Source organism: Anguilla rostrata, chromosome 11, assembly GCF_018555375.3.
Source record: "Anguilla rostrata isolate EN2019 chromosome 11, ASM1855537v3, whole genome shotgun sequence".
NCBI classification, from domain to species: domain Eukaryota; kingdom Metazoa; phylum Chordata; class Actinopteri; order Anguilliformes; family Anguillidae; genus Anguilla; species Anguilla rostrata.
The window spans coordinates 41,451,587-41,468,505 of record NC_057943.1 but is presented as its reverse complement, the minus strand read 5'-3'; the positions used below and the strand labels follow the sequence as shown (position 1 = coordinate 41,468,505).

At 41.1% G+C, this 16,919-nt stretch overlaps 1 protein-coding gene across 1 annotated transcript; it reads left to right on the top strand.

The window, feature by feature from the left end:
* The first annotated feature begins 1,017 nt into the window (after window positions 1–1,017).
* On the top strand, window positions 1,018–16,513 carry LOC135234978 (alpha-1,3-mannosyl-glycoprotein 4-beta-N-acetylglucosaminyltransferase C-like). The gene is made up of 4 exons (XM_064300151.1): window positions 1,018–2,522; window positions 9,038–9,234; window positions 10,508–10,652; window positions 11,206–16,513. Exons 2-4 carry the CDS (start codon window positions 9,136–9,138, stop codon window positions 12,354–12,356), a joined length of 1,395 nt encoding a protein of 464 aa, XP_064156221.1. The 5' UTR covers window positions 1,018–2,522; window positions 9,038–9,135; the 3' UTR covers window positions 12,357–16,513.
* Window positions 16,514–16,919: the final 406 nt, after the last annotated feature.

Here is a 16,919-nt window from a genome sequence, read left to right as displayed (position 1 = left end):
TATTTTAAAAAACTGGGGGAAAGAAAATTATTCAGTTACTGACGTTTATGTTCTCATGTCCATATTGTGTCAAACAGGACTTAAAGGTCCAGGCAACTGGAGTCAAATTGTGGTTATATTCCCCAGAACTGACAATTGATTGTCTTCTTAATATTTCTTTATATATTTCTTCTTTTTAACCCAATTATAACCATTAAATTGTAATAAACGCTATTAGATTATTGTGAACTGTTCAGCAGAGAAGGCAGGTTAGGCATGTATTCTGCGCTAATTAACATTCATATCCGTAAGACTCGTCACATGTAAACCATTCCTTATCGCTAGCTGGATTAGACCCGTAGCATTGCGCTAGCAGACAAAACGAAAGAACGCAACATAAAGTACAATAACGTTGTAACGCTGAGCTACTGTACACCACCATTAGACTCTATAGCAAACTCCAGACGTTACACCCAAATAACAAAAAGTCTGATTTCACATGTATAGCTATTTAATTGTCACTAGTAAACAGTAGGCCTACTGACCGATTCACCACATTCAGTGACAACTTCCAGGTGAAAATGGGCTCTGCAAATATTATTATTATATTGTAATATTGGTGTGCCCGTGGGCTCCAGAAATAAAACCCATTTCCTGTAGGTCTCTTCAATTTTGTGAAAGGAAAAAAGCGTATTGCTTTCTCTGCGTCCAGAGAAGGGGCAATGCTGAGGCATTTTCAGCATAGCTTATCTGCACAAAAGTGGCAAGATATTTACATATTACATAGAAAAACGGCAGTTATGTAGAAAAGATTAACCCCGCCCTCTGAAAATCAGGCGTTTAGCCAAGGAGGTAACCAAGCCAATTTTGGTGCAGGCTTTTATGTTTTTTTTGTTTTTTTTTTGCGAGAAATCATTTTAAAAGTATTTGGGGGCTGTTTGTGAATACAAAAATGTACTAAAACTACACATCGGCAGATAATTCACAGATTTCAGTTTCCTGGACCGTTAAAACTGCCCGTTGCCACATTTCACTATTGAATCTGGCAAACTTGAGTTGCAAAACAAGCTGTGTTATTCTCTATTGTTTTTAATGACGTGAGAAATAGGTGGATACTAAATTATTCAGTTATTTTTAAGTTTCCTTTTGAATGGTCATAGTGTAACGACGTAAAGAAGAGAATGGGCCATTCAGCCCAACAATGCTCGCCATTTTCCCAACACTAAATTGTACCTAGTGCTCAGTTCACCTACAGACTAGTATCTAGCACCATATGAAGCCTGGTCTTGGAAAAAACCCCTGAGTTTCTGCCTCCACTGCATGACCTGGCGAGCTGTTCCACACAGTGACTACTCTGTGTGAAAAAATTCTTCCTCATGTCTGTGATAACTTACCTTTTTGCTCATCCTAAATCTATCCTCATTCCTCATTTATCTTTCATACCAGGAACCAATTTAGGTGACTTTCTTTGAACCTTTTGCATATCTTCTATATATCTGTCTTGTAGTACAGGTCCCAGAACTGCACGCAATATTAAGTGCAGCTACCTGATAAAGGTAGTGCTTAAGATAAGTATGTTTCTTTGATTTATACTTGATACATTCGGCTATATATCCAGTTGGTCTTCTTTTTTTTTGTTTTGTTTACTCTTACAGCACAGTACCTAGAACCTGAAAGCTTTCCATCAAATATGACCTCAACCAGGGTCATATTGTTCATTGTACAATACTTGGAATAAGGTTATAAAAAGCGGAGAATCCAAGTTATCCAGTAACAGTTTTTTTTTTTTTTTTTTGCTTCCTGTTTAAAAAGTGGAAACTAAATCATTCAGTTTGATAAGTTTCTCTGTCCATATTCTGTTAAACAGGACTTCAGTGTGATGAGGGTCACATTTTGCCATTAAATCTGTCTCAGTTCTGGGCAGTCTGAACTTATATTTTATGCAAAACATGCTGGGAGACCAACAAAAAAATTGTTTCCCCCTATTTTTCATTTCATTCAAAATAATAGAGAATAATGAAACTAGTCTGGCACTGAGGTGACACTGGGCAGTATGAAGTCATATTTCATGCAATATGGACATGGACACGAAGAAGTCAGACACTGGAGAATTTGGTTTCCCCCTGTTTTCATTTCATTAAAAATAATACCGAATCATACAACCTTTTTATCCACTTGGGTTTGTCAGATTAAAGAGTGACTTTTGATTTTGATTCCAACCCTGTTTTGGCACATCTGATTATACTGATTAGCAGCTCAACGAGAGCCCTAGCTGTTGTTGAGGTGTACATTGTTAGGGTTGGAGTGAAAACCTACAGGACGGTGGATCTCCGGTCTAACTCCTTGCCCCTCCTCGTCGGTTCGAGTGTCTACTCGTGTTCTTTTGATGCTGCGTCACGTCCTCCCGTGGGAAGTTTACAAGTGAAGTTTGCCAGCGCGGAGCATTTAACGGATTGTGGACCGCGGAATTAGGCACGGCACCCACTTTTACTTGATCTGCGGCTTTATCTGTGATGGAGATTCAAGAGCCCCGGTCCTAACAGGTGAGCAAAGACTCTTGAATATTCAATTCAGTTTTATTTGTATAGTTCTTTTTACAGAGACACCGTTACAAAGATGTTTTACGGAGAAAGCTTGAAAAACAAAAAAAATATATATTTTTTGTGTAAACCCCTAGCCTATCCATTACAGTCTACCGTAACGTAGTCTCTATATATAACAATATTTAATCGGATAATGCATCAGTTTGCGATTATATAGATTTGTCACTGATGTATTCGATGAATGGTTAAAGATGTATTTCTGCTTTGTTTCCAGTTCCCCTTCACTTCCGAGCAATTTGGTTTACAAACTTCCACCTGAGGAAAAAAAAGACTACACATAGTTTGTTCTATGTTAAACACATTTTGTTAATTTTAGTCGCTCCCAGTTGATTTATAGCCTGTTTTGCTTTTGTGTGTAACCAACCAACTGTAGACGGGTATGCAGCGAGTCTTCATTCACGCGTAGGCTACCCTATTTGCGCTACCATCGCAGGCTAGACATCGTGGTAAAGTTAGTTTCATTTAGGATGTTCGCCAAACTGCGGCTTTACAAATCTCAAAAGCATGCTAAGGATGGGTACAAAAATAGACTTAAATTAGACTCATTGAAAAAAGGGGGGAAACTGTATTTTACTACCATTGTTTTACAGTTGGGACACACGCAATACGCAAGCTTGCCTGGCTGGGGACCACCTCGACCAATTGCAATAAAATGTTAAAGGGACGCAGTCATGAGCAAATTTGCAAAGCCTTTGCTTTCGCAAAGCAAAGGCTTAATTTCTTAATTTCAGTAAAATATATTAAACCTTAATTGGCACGTTTTCTACATCCGGCCATAGTTAGAGATCTGAAACCTATTTGCGTTCTGACACTCATTTGTAAGGTTCCAGTGTTTGTTTTCCACCAAAAGGCATTCTCCAATTTTGTATGAATTTTTATTTTTAACAAATGTTTTTAAAAGCTTTTATTCATGTGTTATTGAGAGCTGAAACCAACTGCAGTGTACTCTGGGTCGTATGCGCACGATTGCTGTTTGTTATCCACCAAAAGTCATTTCTTAATTTTATATGAATTTTAAAAATGCTTAAAATGTAAACATTTTGTTACATAAGACGGAGATAAACAATTCATTGTGCACTCACTAGCCAAGTGTTTTTGTTTCCCTAAAATGCATTCTCCAAATATGTTTGAGTTTCTTTTGTTGGAGACGATAGGCTGTGTGCATCCTTACTAATGAGTCCCAGAGGACATGAGCATTGGTTTCAGGTCTGCACCTGTAGCATGTGGATAAAACACTACTGAAGTTTGGTGTTGGAGAACACAGACATGGGTACCCTTGGTAATGAGTCCTGACACATTACAGTTGGTTTCAGGTCACTGTACCATCCCTGCAAGTTAAAATGGGATACTGTACTGAAATGGTGTTCAGTGTAAGACATGCTGTAGAGCGATGAATGCAGTCCTGCATGCTCACAGCACTGACGTGACAGCGGCAGGCGGGGGTTGTCAGCTGTAGTTTTATTGTCTTAGTGGGTTAGTGTGATTTCAGAATCACAGGAGTTTATGGTTATGACCATGGCTTGTGACGTAAAAATCCTTTGACATTGTAACAGTGCTGCTCTGTACTATTTTTTTTTTAATTGAAGGGAAAAACTGAACCAGGGTGGCGTTCCCCTGTCCAGAATGCACTCCCGTTTCAGCACAGTGACAGTGGTGGAAATTCCAGCTTGGTTCCAAAGGTGGTTCTTAGCTGATCCTGCAGGTTTGAAGCTGGTCCAGCGGGTTTGATAATGATCTGGCAGGTTTGAAGCTGGTCCAGCGGGTTTGAAGCTGGTTTGGAGATGGTTAAGCTGGCAACAAGAGGTGTGAGATGGCAGCCGTGCTGGCAGGATCATGCCCAGCAGCTGGGCCAGCTTGGTACAGACAACAAACCGTCACCAAATTCCAGATGGTAACTAGCTGGAGCAGAAGCAGATTCCAGCGAAATTGCATTTTAGGCTGGTAGCCCGAGTTTCCACGAGGAAGCATTGCATTGACACTACTTTTCCAAATGTATGTGGACACCTGAACATCACTCCCATATGTACTTGTTGAACATCTCAAGTACATATACATCCCATGGGCATTAATATGGAGTTGGACCCCCCTTTGCTGCTGTAACAGTCTCCACTCTTCTGGGAAGGTTTTCCAGTAGATTTTGGAACATGGCTAGAGGGATTCGCTTCCATTCAGTCTCAAGAGCATTAGTGAGGTTGGGCACTGATATTGGGCGTGAGGCCTGGCTCACAGTCAGCATTCCAGTTCATCCCAAAGGTGTTTGATGGGGTAGAGGTCAGGGCTGTCTGCAGGTCAGTCAAGTTCTTCCCCACTGAACTCAGCAAGCCATTTGTTTATGGACCTTGCTTTGTGCGCGGGAGCATTGTCAGACCGAAACAGGAAAGGACCCTCCCCAAACTGTTGCCAAATTTGGAAGTGCACACTTCCTTAGAATGTCATTGTGTACTGTAGCATTGAAGTTTCCCTTCATTGGAACTAAGGGGCATAGCCCAAACCATAGAAAACAGGCCCAGACCATTAGTCCTCCTCCACCAAACTTTATAGTTGGCACTATTCAGGCCAGTACAATAGGCCCTATGCATTTTGCCAAACCCAGATTCATCTGTCAGACTGCCAGAGAGTGAAGCATGCTTCATCACCCCAGAGAACGTGTTTCCAGAGTCCAAAGGCGGTGTGCTTTACACCACTCCAGCCGATGCGTGGCATTGCGCATGGTGATCTTGGGCTTGTGTACGGCTGCTTGCCCATGGAAACCCATTTCATGAAGCTCTTGACGAACAGTTGTTGTGCTGACGTTGTTTCCAGACGTAGTTTGGAACTGTGCAGTGAGTGTTGAAACCGAGGACAGATGATTTTTATGCGCTACACACTTCGGCGCTCGGCGGTCTCGTTCTGTGAGCTTGAGCTGGAGCGTGCGGCCTACCACTTCACAGCTGAGCGGTTGTCGCTCCTATAAGTTTCCACTTGATAATAACAGCACTTACAGTTGACTGGGGCAGCTCTAGCAGGACAGAAATTTGACAGACCGACTTGCTGGAAAGGTGGCAGTGCTATGTCGAAAGCCACTGAGCTCTTCAGTACAACCCATTTTACTTCCAGTGTTTGTCAGTGGAGATTGCATGGCTGTATGCTTGAATTTATTCAAGTGTTATCAATGGGTGTGGCTGAAATAGCCAAAACCACTAATTAGGAGGGGTGTTTGGAAATGTAGTGCAACTCATCTAATAGTCTACTTGGGTAAACACTTGCTATAGCTAATGATGTTACCACAAACAAACGCTAGCACATGTCAACTGGTCATCATTTGATGACATCTTTTTCGTGAATGAATAACAGTACTCCTGGGTCATATCAATTTTGGTATGAATAATTGTTTCTGGCCAGCTTATAAACTTAAATGAAAATGTAAACAAGTATTGCCTGAGTTTGTGTTTATACGACATCAGCGAATCACTTTACTCAGTCCAAAAATTCAAATTAGATTTTACTTATAACTAAGCAGCTTTAGCCTACACAGCTTTGTTTGGTCGACTTGAGGTAGCCGTGCGAAACATCTTCATATTGATCATTGTTGCTACACTGGGTGGCCTACACACCCGGAGTGGTGAGGTGTGTTGGATTACATGGGGTCCCCTAACCCCCAAACTTCAGATGATATACACTGCATATGACATTATAGATGCATACGGTATTATAGATGCGTCTCGTGCATTGTGGTGGTCAGATTATTTTTCGGAAGTTTTATTGGGTGGTGTCAGTAATCACATTAAAATGTGTTTCGGGGGGATTTATGTTACCGTGGCACAGTAAATCTTGCTGTGACGCAGCACCACAGCTGCTTATAACCAGTGGAAACCCTGCATGTTAAAAAAAACCAAAATTCACGTTAAATTTAACATTTTTTGGAGGAAAACAATGACCGTCTAATCTAGCCCGTCCCTGCTCGTGGAAATGTTATTTCTAGCATTTTTTTTTGGGGGCGAGAACCTGAACATTTCTTAGTTCCCAACTCGCCAGAATCCCAGTGGAACCTCACCCCCCTATCTGAGGTTACGCACCTGGACAGCCCCTTGGGCCCACTCTCTCAAGCACCACAGGTATCGACAGGGTGATGCTCTCCGCCAAGCGGCTGACTGGAATTTTCCTAATAAACGAGCGCTTGGCACCTCGTTCACCTAAAGAGGTTGCCGCCTGGCCCCTGCCTTGGAATTCGCAGGTGAGACAGGTTCCGCTTGTGCCACGGCCTTCCGTCCCACTGCGACAGGTGGTCTGAGGTGACACAAGCGGAGAGAAAAGCACATTCCGTAGTGCACTGTGTCATCTCTCACCGCTGATGTGTGCTCTGATCAGCCATCTTGCGTGCGCTTGCACAGTAAAGCAGTGAGACTGTAGTCCTGTGTTTTTATTGACACAGAAGTGAGCGCACTGAGAGAAAGCAGATCCTCAGGGACCTGAGGGACCTGGAACAACATACGCCTCTGCCCGGTTGTCTACACACTGCCCTCCCATACAAATGCCAAACCGTTTTAATTATGTACATGCTCACTGCTCACTTATTCCTTATGGAGGACATGACATGTCCGCCTTGCTAGCTAACGTACATTCATTTTATAATTGTACAAGATGTCACTTGAGAAATCTATAACTGACTAGTAAGCTGTATATAGAACATGAAGATTTACTTAATTTATGAGCCCAAAGTTCAACCTGGACTCTTTTACCTTTCTCGCAAATGCTCTCTTTTTTTGTTAATGAGTTCAAAATGAAGAGAATGGTAAATTGAGAATATTTTTCATTTGGTTTACACTCTGGGAGAGCTGGCTGGTGGCTGTCTGTTTGCAGCATCTAGGGGTGTGGCTGTAGTGGTCACTGATTTGCCTTAATGTTTGAATATTCAGCCTCCATTTCAAGTAATGGAGCTAGCTGCTGTGCCTGCTCCGGCAGTTGGAAATCAACATATTGAGAAGCTCTGCTTCCAAACTAAATATTTGGATTAAAAAATAAATAGATTTTTAAAGGAATCGTACCTTCCCAATACGAACAACAGTGCTCTGTGGCTTGGTCTCCGGGTGGAAGATGCAGTAGGAGGCCACCGGAGAAAGAATATTTGCTGCTTTTTTTTCAGAAAAAAGTGCTTTTTTCTGCTTCCCTTGCAGTTTAACCGTGTCAAAGAAACGGTGTTAACTTCCACATAACCATGGCCCTTTGTATTGTGACATTGGAGTGGCTATGTTTTAGTTTGAGATTATGTACCTGTAGATAAGATGTATTTGCGTGGGGCACCAAATATAGTTGACATTTTCCAGTTAGTTTTCACCTTGGCAGCCTGAGTAGTTAGCTGAGTACAGGCAGACGTTATTTTCATTGAGAGAAAGCCTTTCCCAGAAGGTTTCATTTCCTAATGCATTTTGCAATTTACAAATTCTTTCCCGTGGACAGCGTGATAATTTCTGTGATGGCTGGATGTTTTAGGTAACTTTTGCTTTTCACATGAAATTGTCAAATCTTGAAATGAGTCCAACTGTCCTACCTCTTTGGCAATCTTTTTGTTTTATTTAAATTAATTAGACATAAGACTAAAATACTTGTCAAAATCAACTTTTTTTTTTTTTTGGTTTTTGCAGTGTAGTTTTGTTGTTGACTCTTAAGCTAGTTGTGTTCTAGGGCATTCAAGCACAGTGCCAGTATTTCCTGTCTACACAAACCATTTTACTCAGAATTGCTTTGAGTAGGTGGTGAAATATTGTGAAGAATTGATTCCAGGTTATACGAATTTAGGAAATTCAGATCACACTCCACACCAGAAAACTGTGGACCAGGTAATAACATTTATGTGTCCTGGTGATAATGTCAGTCTTGTATACAGTGCTCAGACATAAAACACTACAAATGATTATGTTTAAATTAAGTAGAACTTCCTCTTGGCTTGTTACTTGACCGAGGAGCATTTTCACGAACGGTGAAGTGTTCCATTTAGCTTCAATGTGATTTTCATATTACAGGCATTTTCACTAATGCTACGTGTGAACAGCAGTCAGGCCATTGTTTTATAGTGACGTGAGTGGGCTGCAATCGCTGCAGTAGCTCTACTAGTTCTGTGCTCTTCTACTAAAAAGTCTTTTATTTCTGATTGTTAGCGCTCATGCACGGGGGGTTTTTCCCCTGACTGAGTTTTTCATCTTACTTAGCCACAGTTTTTCATCTTACTTAGAAACCTGTGTGAACCACATCCTTTCAAGGCTTTGACCACGATATTTAGTTTCGTTTCTCTGGGATGCCAGTCGACTCTGTGTCGACTGAATTATTGATAAATGGTGTTGACGTTGAATCAGTCAGAAGGGGGGGGCCTGCCTCTCCGTGAGAGCAGATCTGAGCCGTGCAGTTAGCGGAGAGAGCCTTAATTATATGGCTGTTATGCTGCCGCTTTCAGGTCCTGTTCACTACGTTTCCCTGAACAGGTTTCGCCCGCCATCTCCATCGGCGACCCGCGAGTCATGGTGCACTCACAGTACGCGCCTTTGCCCTTGATGTTGTGTTGCCGTGGCGTTGAGCAGCGATGAGAATTTACTGGAAAAGGACCTTGACCGCCGCAACGCTATTCTTCACCTTCGTCTTCGCCTACCTCACCATCAGCCATGACAACTCTAAGCCAGACGTGAGTAATAGCAGCACTGTTCTTCCTCCCTTGGTAATACGAGTGTGGGGTGGTTATTGGAGATGAATTACTGATGGGTCAGGGAGTGGGTACTTTTTGTTCGCACACTGTTGTCCTGGGCCCTTGCTTGTTCTGTTCTCACCAGATTTCACTTTTGGTCCAAATTTAATTCTGTTTGCGTTTTCATTGGTAACTCAAGTACAATTTTTGTATCCACCACAGGTGGTGGCTTAACACTTAATTCTCAATTTGATGGAATCAGGATTAATTCATAGTTTACTTTCTGGGGTTTATGAATAAGAAATTTGATCATTTTTATAATTCACAAGTATAAAAATAAATATCAGTTTTCTTGGAAAAAAGTATACTCCTACAACCTCTAGAGGTGTAGCGCTACTATACAAGCTGCTTTGGTGTTATTTGAAATGCTTTATTATGTATGTATGTATTTATTTATTTATTTTGCTTTATTTTGAATACCCCTATACCAGCCACTGTTGTGCTGGCAGATCATGATAAACAGGCTAAAATGGTCTTTGTTGTACCTAAAAACTGCCTGAGCCAACAGAGAACTCACGTTAAACTGGAATTATATTTGGAAAAAACTGTAGGGAGTGAACTATCACTTTAATCGGAATGGGAGCATCATTTTTTATGTTACAAGTTGATTTAACTCTAGGAGTAAAGTCTGATTGTTCAGATGCAATAAGAGTTACTTCATTGCACTAGCAGTCTGGAATTCGTTATTTTTTCAGTGAGTCTGGGTGTGTTTAGGCCACCGTGGACTTTAGACTGTAATACTGAATGAACTATTGTTTCAAAGACATCAGCTGTTCCCTCCCTTGGTTCCCAGCTGAACCTGTTACACTACAGTATTCTCAATGTAACACTGTTGGGAAAGTAAACTGGATAATATTTTAATGTCAGTCATCTCCATTCAGCAGTCATTATTGTGTCACGACCTTGTGGATTTAGCTGAAGGTCAGACTGTAGCATCTCATTATGACATAAGTGAATGCAAATGGACTTCCGTGATGGCAAACACGTGAGCTATAGGATTCCAGAATCTGCTTGTGAAGTAGGTCAAGGGTCTGCACTTCCTGATAAGCAGGAAGGAACTTGTGTTACCGTTGCGTGCGCTGGAGCATGTCGTCCTATTAGGTGACAGTGTAAGGTGGTGTCCTGGAGACTGGTCTGGCTCCTCCCACACAGAAACATGTAGAAGTGAACCGCAGAGCTGTAAGTAAAGGGTGTGGGGCATCTCTTCTTGCAGGAGGTGCAGTTGTTGGCCAGGGCGACTGTCTTACGGCAGTGGAATTCAGCCAGGAGCCAGCAGGTGTTCCAGGACCTCCAGAACGACTCCGTGCCATTCAATGTGACCTACCGTTTTCTGGCAGGCTCTACTACACAGACCCGAAGTAAGGGCCCCCAGTACATCCCTGAAAATAGGCCCTTTATGAATGTTCCTTTTGGAAATTCTTCTAGTAACTTTGACATTATTCAGGAGTATAAGCACTGCCCGCTGTGTTAAAGATTCTAATTAATAAAGGTATTGATTATGTGAAGTATTCATTAGCTTTGGGGGCTTAGTTCCATTACAATTGCTGGAATATACAGTATGAGGATTTTTGAATCATTCATTGAATTTCATTTGAAAAACCTAATTGAAATTCAATTAATTGATTCAAAAGTCCTCATACATTACTGGCAGGTTATCTGGTGTTATCAATATAAATATATTGGTAAGGTATGTTTATTTGAATTCTGAAAGATATTGCATCTTTATTTTTGAGATTATTACTTTGACTCTTTGACTGTGCATAGTATATTCTAACCCAAACATAGTGGGTCTAAAATTATTAGTACATTTTAGCATCTGCTAAATTCCTAAATGCAGAAGTTGTGTGACTATGTGAGCATGAAAATGGCAAGCTTTGACACTGCAGTTCTCTGACCTTATATTTTTCCCAGAATTCCTCACTGTGGGCCTGTGCTCCATAAAGAGGAAGCGAGGGACTTACCTGCTGGACACCCTGCAGTCCATCTTCTCGCAGTCTTCGGAGGAGGAGCTGAGGGACATGGTGGTGGTGGTCTTCTTGGCCGACTTCGACACAGACTGGAACGAGCGTACAGCGCGTGACATCAGCGACCTCTTCCCTGTCCCCGTCCTCAGAGGCCAGCTCCTGGTCATCCACGCCCCCCAAAGTTATTACCCTCCCCTCGAAGGGCTGAAGAGGAACTTCAAAGACAGCCCCGCCCGTGTCCACTTCCGCTCCAAGCAGAACGTGGACTACGCTTTCATCCTGGGCTTCAGTGCCAAGCTGTCCAGCTACTACATCATGCTGGAGGACGATGTTACTTGTGCCAAGAACTTCTTCACCGCCATCAGAAAGTTTATCCTGTCCCTGGGGCAGTCTTACTGGGTGACCTTGGAGTTCTCTAAGCTGGGCTACATCGGCAAGCTGTACCACTCCAAGGATTTGCCCCAGTTGGCCAAGTTCCTCTTCCTCTTCTACCAGGAAATGCCCTGTGATTGGCTGCTGAACCACTTCAACAAGCTCCTCACCCAAAAGGACGTAATTCGCTCCAATCCCTCTCTCTTCCAGCACGCGGGTCTGTATTCGTCCTTTGGAGGCACCCTCAACCGCTTGAAGGACGACGAGTTTGAAGAGGATCCTGGGGGCGTTGCCGACAACCCCCCCGCCAGCGTCCTGACGGACATCACCCAGTTCAACGAGTACACCCCGGACAAGGCCTACGGCAACAGGGCCGGCTACTTCTGGGGGAAGTCCCCTGCCGCCGGCAACCATTTCACCGTTGTGCTTCGCAAACCAGCCGTCTTCACGCGCCTCGTAATCGCAACCGGGTCCAAGGACGGGAAAAAAGACATCCTAAAATCTGCTGAGGTGGCGGTGGGCCGGGACCGGGTGGAGACGCCTCAAGGACCCACGTGTTCAAGGTACTTTAATCTAGGCCACTTGGTCAAGGGCCGGTTCGACGCGAAGAACATTCAGGAAGAAATCGGCAGTTCTCTCTCTTGTCTGAGAATCAAAGTGACGAACACACAGCAAGAGTGGGTTATCATTCAGAAGATAAACATTTGGATCAAGGACAAAAATTAGAGTGAAGAGTTACTGAGGTAATTTGTCTGGGGGCATGGACTGCATAGAGCACATATCAGGGACTTGTCTAAACAAGGGAACAGGGGTTGCATTGCACTAATACTGCCCACACACGCTCATGCTGCTTCCGTGAAGGAATTTAATTTTTCTTGTGACTACTTGTGATTTTATGTTCACACATTATTGTGGTAAATTAAGATTACACTTGTAAAAACGTATGCAATAAAAAATATGCAATACACGCTTTGTAAAATGTATATACACATATTCACTTTTAAAAACTAGATATATCACTGCAAAAATAACCTTATGTAAGTATGCCTTTTCAAATAGATCGCCTTAACCAGTCAATAAGGCTCGTCATGAAATAATGAATTCATAATTATTTTAGTAATCTGTCAGTCATTTGCATATGTGCGGTCCTGTGATTACCATACGCAAGCAAGGGCCAGGAGGGTCACTGCAGTGCGACTGCTGGCGATCCAGAGCGACGTGCAGTCAGATATCTGTCCTGGTGGAACCCCAAAGCTCTGTTAAAACCTTTAAAGCCAAGGATGTCACAGATGAGCTGTGCTAGTCTAAGGCACGGGCGTCGCCGTAGCAACCCGCTTGACCGGAGCTGCGCGTGGGCCGGCTCAGTCAGAATGACCGAGTTCACGTCTGTCTGGGTTGGGCGATTTCGTCTTTCTTACGGCAGCTGTGTTTGTGTCATAACAGTAGCTATAAAAAGGCTCTAAAGTCACAACCTCCAATAAAGCAATAAACAAACAGTGCAGAGAGAGAGTCGCCTCTGAGCCTGGCTAAAACCTATTTGCTTGTAGGAAAATGACATGGAAATATTTCCTCCGACCCTTGACAAGGCCGCTTATGATGCGGATTAGAATTACAGTTGGTATGGTGCTTTTCTATGCTTTATGGATTTGCGAAAGCTAATCAAATATGGCATTGTGTTATAAAACACAAGCAGTAGGTTGAGTTGAGGTCAGAAGATTGAATCCAGTCAGTTTTTACATGTTTTGAAATATGTTGTTCCAAATTTATTATGGCCTTGTTACTAATAATGGTGGTAAAACTGTAAATACTAGGGGTGTAACAATATATCGATGTATTGATTCGAAGGGCAACGATCCAATCCAATCAACACAACATGCAAAAATCGATCTATATCATTATGAATCGCAGCAAAGTATTTGTTTAAATGTCCATAATCTTGCTCTCTAGCAACAGTGCCAACATCATTGTTTACGTTTCCAACTTGATGTTGTTACTCGCACTATTGCTGTTTTCCCTTGTTAAATATGACGTCAGCATATATATATACATATATATATATACTCATCGGATACTTCATTAGGTACTTGCTAGTACCGGGTGTGGTCTTCTGCTGCTGTAGCCTATCTGCTTCAAGGGTCGACGTGGTGTGCGTTCAGAGATGCTCTTCTGCATACCTCAGTTGTAACGAGTGGTTATTTGAGTTACTGTTGCCTTTCTATCAGCTCAAACCAGTCTGACCATTCTCCTCTGACCTCTGCCATCAACAAGGCATTTTTGTCCTGAGAACTGCCACTCACTGGATACCGGACCATTCTCTGTAAACCTTAGAGATGGTTGTGCGTGAAAATCCCAGGAGATCAGCAGTTTCCGAAATACTCAAACCCGTCTGGCATCAACAACCATGCCACGTTCAAAGTCACTTAAATCACCTTTCTTCCCCATTCTGATGCTTGGTTTGAACTTCAGCAGATCGTCTTGACCATGTCTACATGCCTAAATACATTGAGCTGCTGCCACGTGATTGGCTTATTAGATATTTGCGTTAATGAGCAGTTGAACAGGTGTACCTAATGAAGTGGCTGGTCAGTATATATATATATATATATATATATATATATATATATATATATATATATATGCACACATACACACACACAAATGTATATGTATAAATACATATATATATGTGTGTGTGTGTGTGTGTGGATTGTTTCTTAATATATCAGAACATTTTGGATCATATTGTGGCAATATTTGTGATATTTCCAAATACGAACCGTATTTGCCTCAAGAATTGAAATCATATCCTATCTTGGTGAAGCCTGAAGTTTACACCCCTGGTAAATGCAGTCAATACTCCATGTGCATTTCCTTGTCCGTGAGAGATTCTATAAGATGGTTCTCTGAATTATCTGAATATATATTTGACCTGCTGTAGAAAGGGATTCAGGTTGTGCCTAAACGGCCTTTTAAACAGAATGTAACTGTGTTCGCAATTTATCTTTAAAATGACCGAATGAAGCTATTGGCTGTCACACTAATAATGGTGAAGAATTCCATAGCAAGATTTCACCCCCATTTTAAACCGATATATGTCCCAGATAAATTCTGAAGGCTGGTGTGATGTCATAGTGTCATAGAATGTGAGGGTTATTCATTAACTTCTTGCCACTATGGTAAAGACTTACATACTGCACCAGTTATCTGAACAGGAAGTGAGGAGGGGGTGTGCCTTAACAAAACTCACAAGCAAAAAAAGCTTTTAGTATTTAGTACTTTAGTACTTACTTTTAGTTTACTGACTGTGTGAAATCTCTTCCGTTTCACTTGTGTTTACTCTGTATCAGTCAATCGCCATGACACCACTGTGCCTACTCACAAGCTTTACAGCGGCCAGTCTGGCCTGTTGTACACTGAATGTTCCAGCATTTCCAGAGAAATGACTTTCAGTGTGCAGTGCTCAAGTTATATTTAAAATGTTTGAAATAATGGTTGTGGGTGTGTACGGCATAAGACACTGATGTTAAGATGTTACTCAGGCCAGATTCCAAACTGCCTACGAGACAATAATGCTTAGACTTGAACTAAACCAAAAATTCAAATATATAAATATCTAAGATATTTGTTCGCCAAATGAATGTTTATTTTATGATTTCGTTTATTTTATGATTCGGGGTGTGGTTGCAAGATATCAAAGGTGGGGTAATGTATTTAATCTTTGGTTGTATGTATAAAGGTGATTTATAGCATGTGTTGTCTTGAAATGACTTCCATAACAATGTGTTTTTAAAGTGGGAAGGCATGAAGTATTTTTGATCAAAAATATTGTTTTCTGCCACAGATGACTGCATTTTGACTTTTGATGGTATTCTTTTATTTAAAAAATGATATTTACTTTGTATTTATGAAAAGTATCCAAGCTGAAAATGAAAATAAATTCTCAATGAAATATTTTTCTTTGGTGAAATAAGCCTTTGAAAGTGATCAATTAAAACTAGAAATGTTGCCACCATTTTGGGTATCATTTTGATGTGCAAGCCGTTGATGTGGCAGTGGCTGGGGTTTATTCATGGATGTCAGGCATAAAGCTGACTGACTTTGGCTCTTTACACACCAACATTTTGAGAAGCTGAGGAAGTTTATTGGGTTACCATGTGATTGGACAAAGATTAGCCAGCTACGCAGTCAAAAAATGACTTTTGGTTGTAGTATATGCCATAAAAATAAGCTAAATTTAAATACATAAATAGACTAAAAGTGAACTAATCTGTATTTTTATAATATTTTTCCCCCATCAGTCATTTATAAAATGAAGGATGATAAATTGAAATGGCAAAGTTACAAAGGTAACAGAATGCTAATCTTTTTTATATGCTACACTTTTTAGTAACATTTTCCAACAAAATAATAATTTAATGAACAATTAAGTAAGCTAAGTTAATTTTAATATACTGAATTTTCTGTAAATTTCCTTTTGCAAAATACCAGTGTTTTTTCTTTACAGTTCGAGAGCTTTTGCTTAAAGGGGATACATGTCTCCAAGTGCTGAGGAAGGTTAAAACCAGGGTGTTGAGCACTAAATAAACTGAACTCTGCATATCTATTCTTATTATCCTAATTGGGTTATTTTCTTTAGGGATTAAACAAAACATGTAGATATGCTTTCAACCCTTTCAGATTCGTCTTTCCACCCTAACACTTACCCCCGCGTATGCATTGCTCTCTGGATTGTGTGTCCTGTGATTACTTTGCATTATCGTTTTTCTAAGGAATTTCAAGGGAAGCTAGGCTGGTTATATTTAATGATGTCCTGATTTGTAACATGACTGTTGTAATATGAAATGTATTATTTAACGGGTTAAAAATAAAAAAATGACCTCAAAGTATGCCTTGCCACATCATATTTACACTTGTATATAGCAGACTTTTTTATTCCCACCATTGATAGAGATATCAAAAATCTGAATTAAATGAAGTACACAAGTACTATATAATTTATGCAGAAAAGTATATATTACCTACATTACAGAAAATAAAATACTCCTGTTATTAGTATTTTGTGGTTCCTCGCTTGGTTAATATAACAGTAAGTAGTCACCTTCTGTGTTGTCATATGAGGTTATGGAGCTTCTTTGGTTGGGGGGTGGGGGTGTCATTCTCAGGGTAAACCTATTGGGTTGATGTCTGTGTACTGTGATTTTTTTTTAGCTCAGTGGTTCAATTGGATTCAGATTCAGGTCTAGAGACTGAGGTGACTGAGGTCATATTTTTTGGATTGTTGTCCTGTTG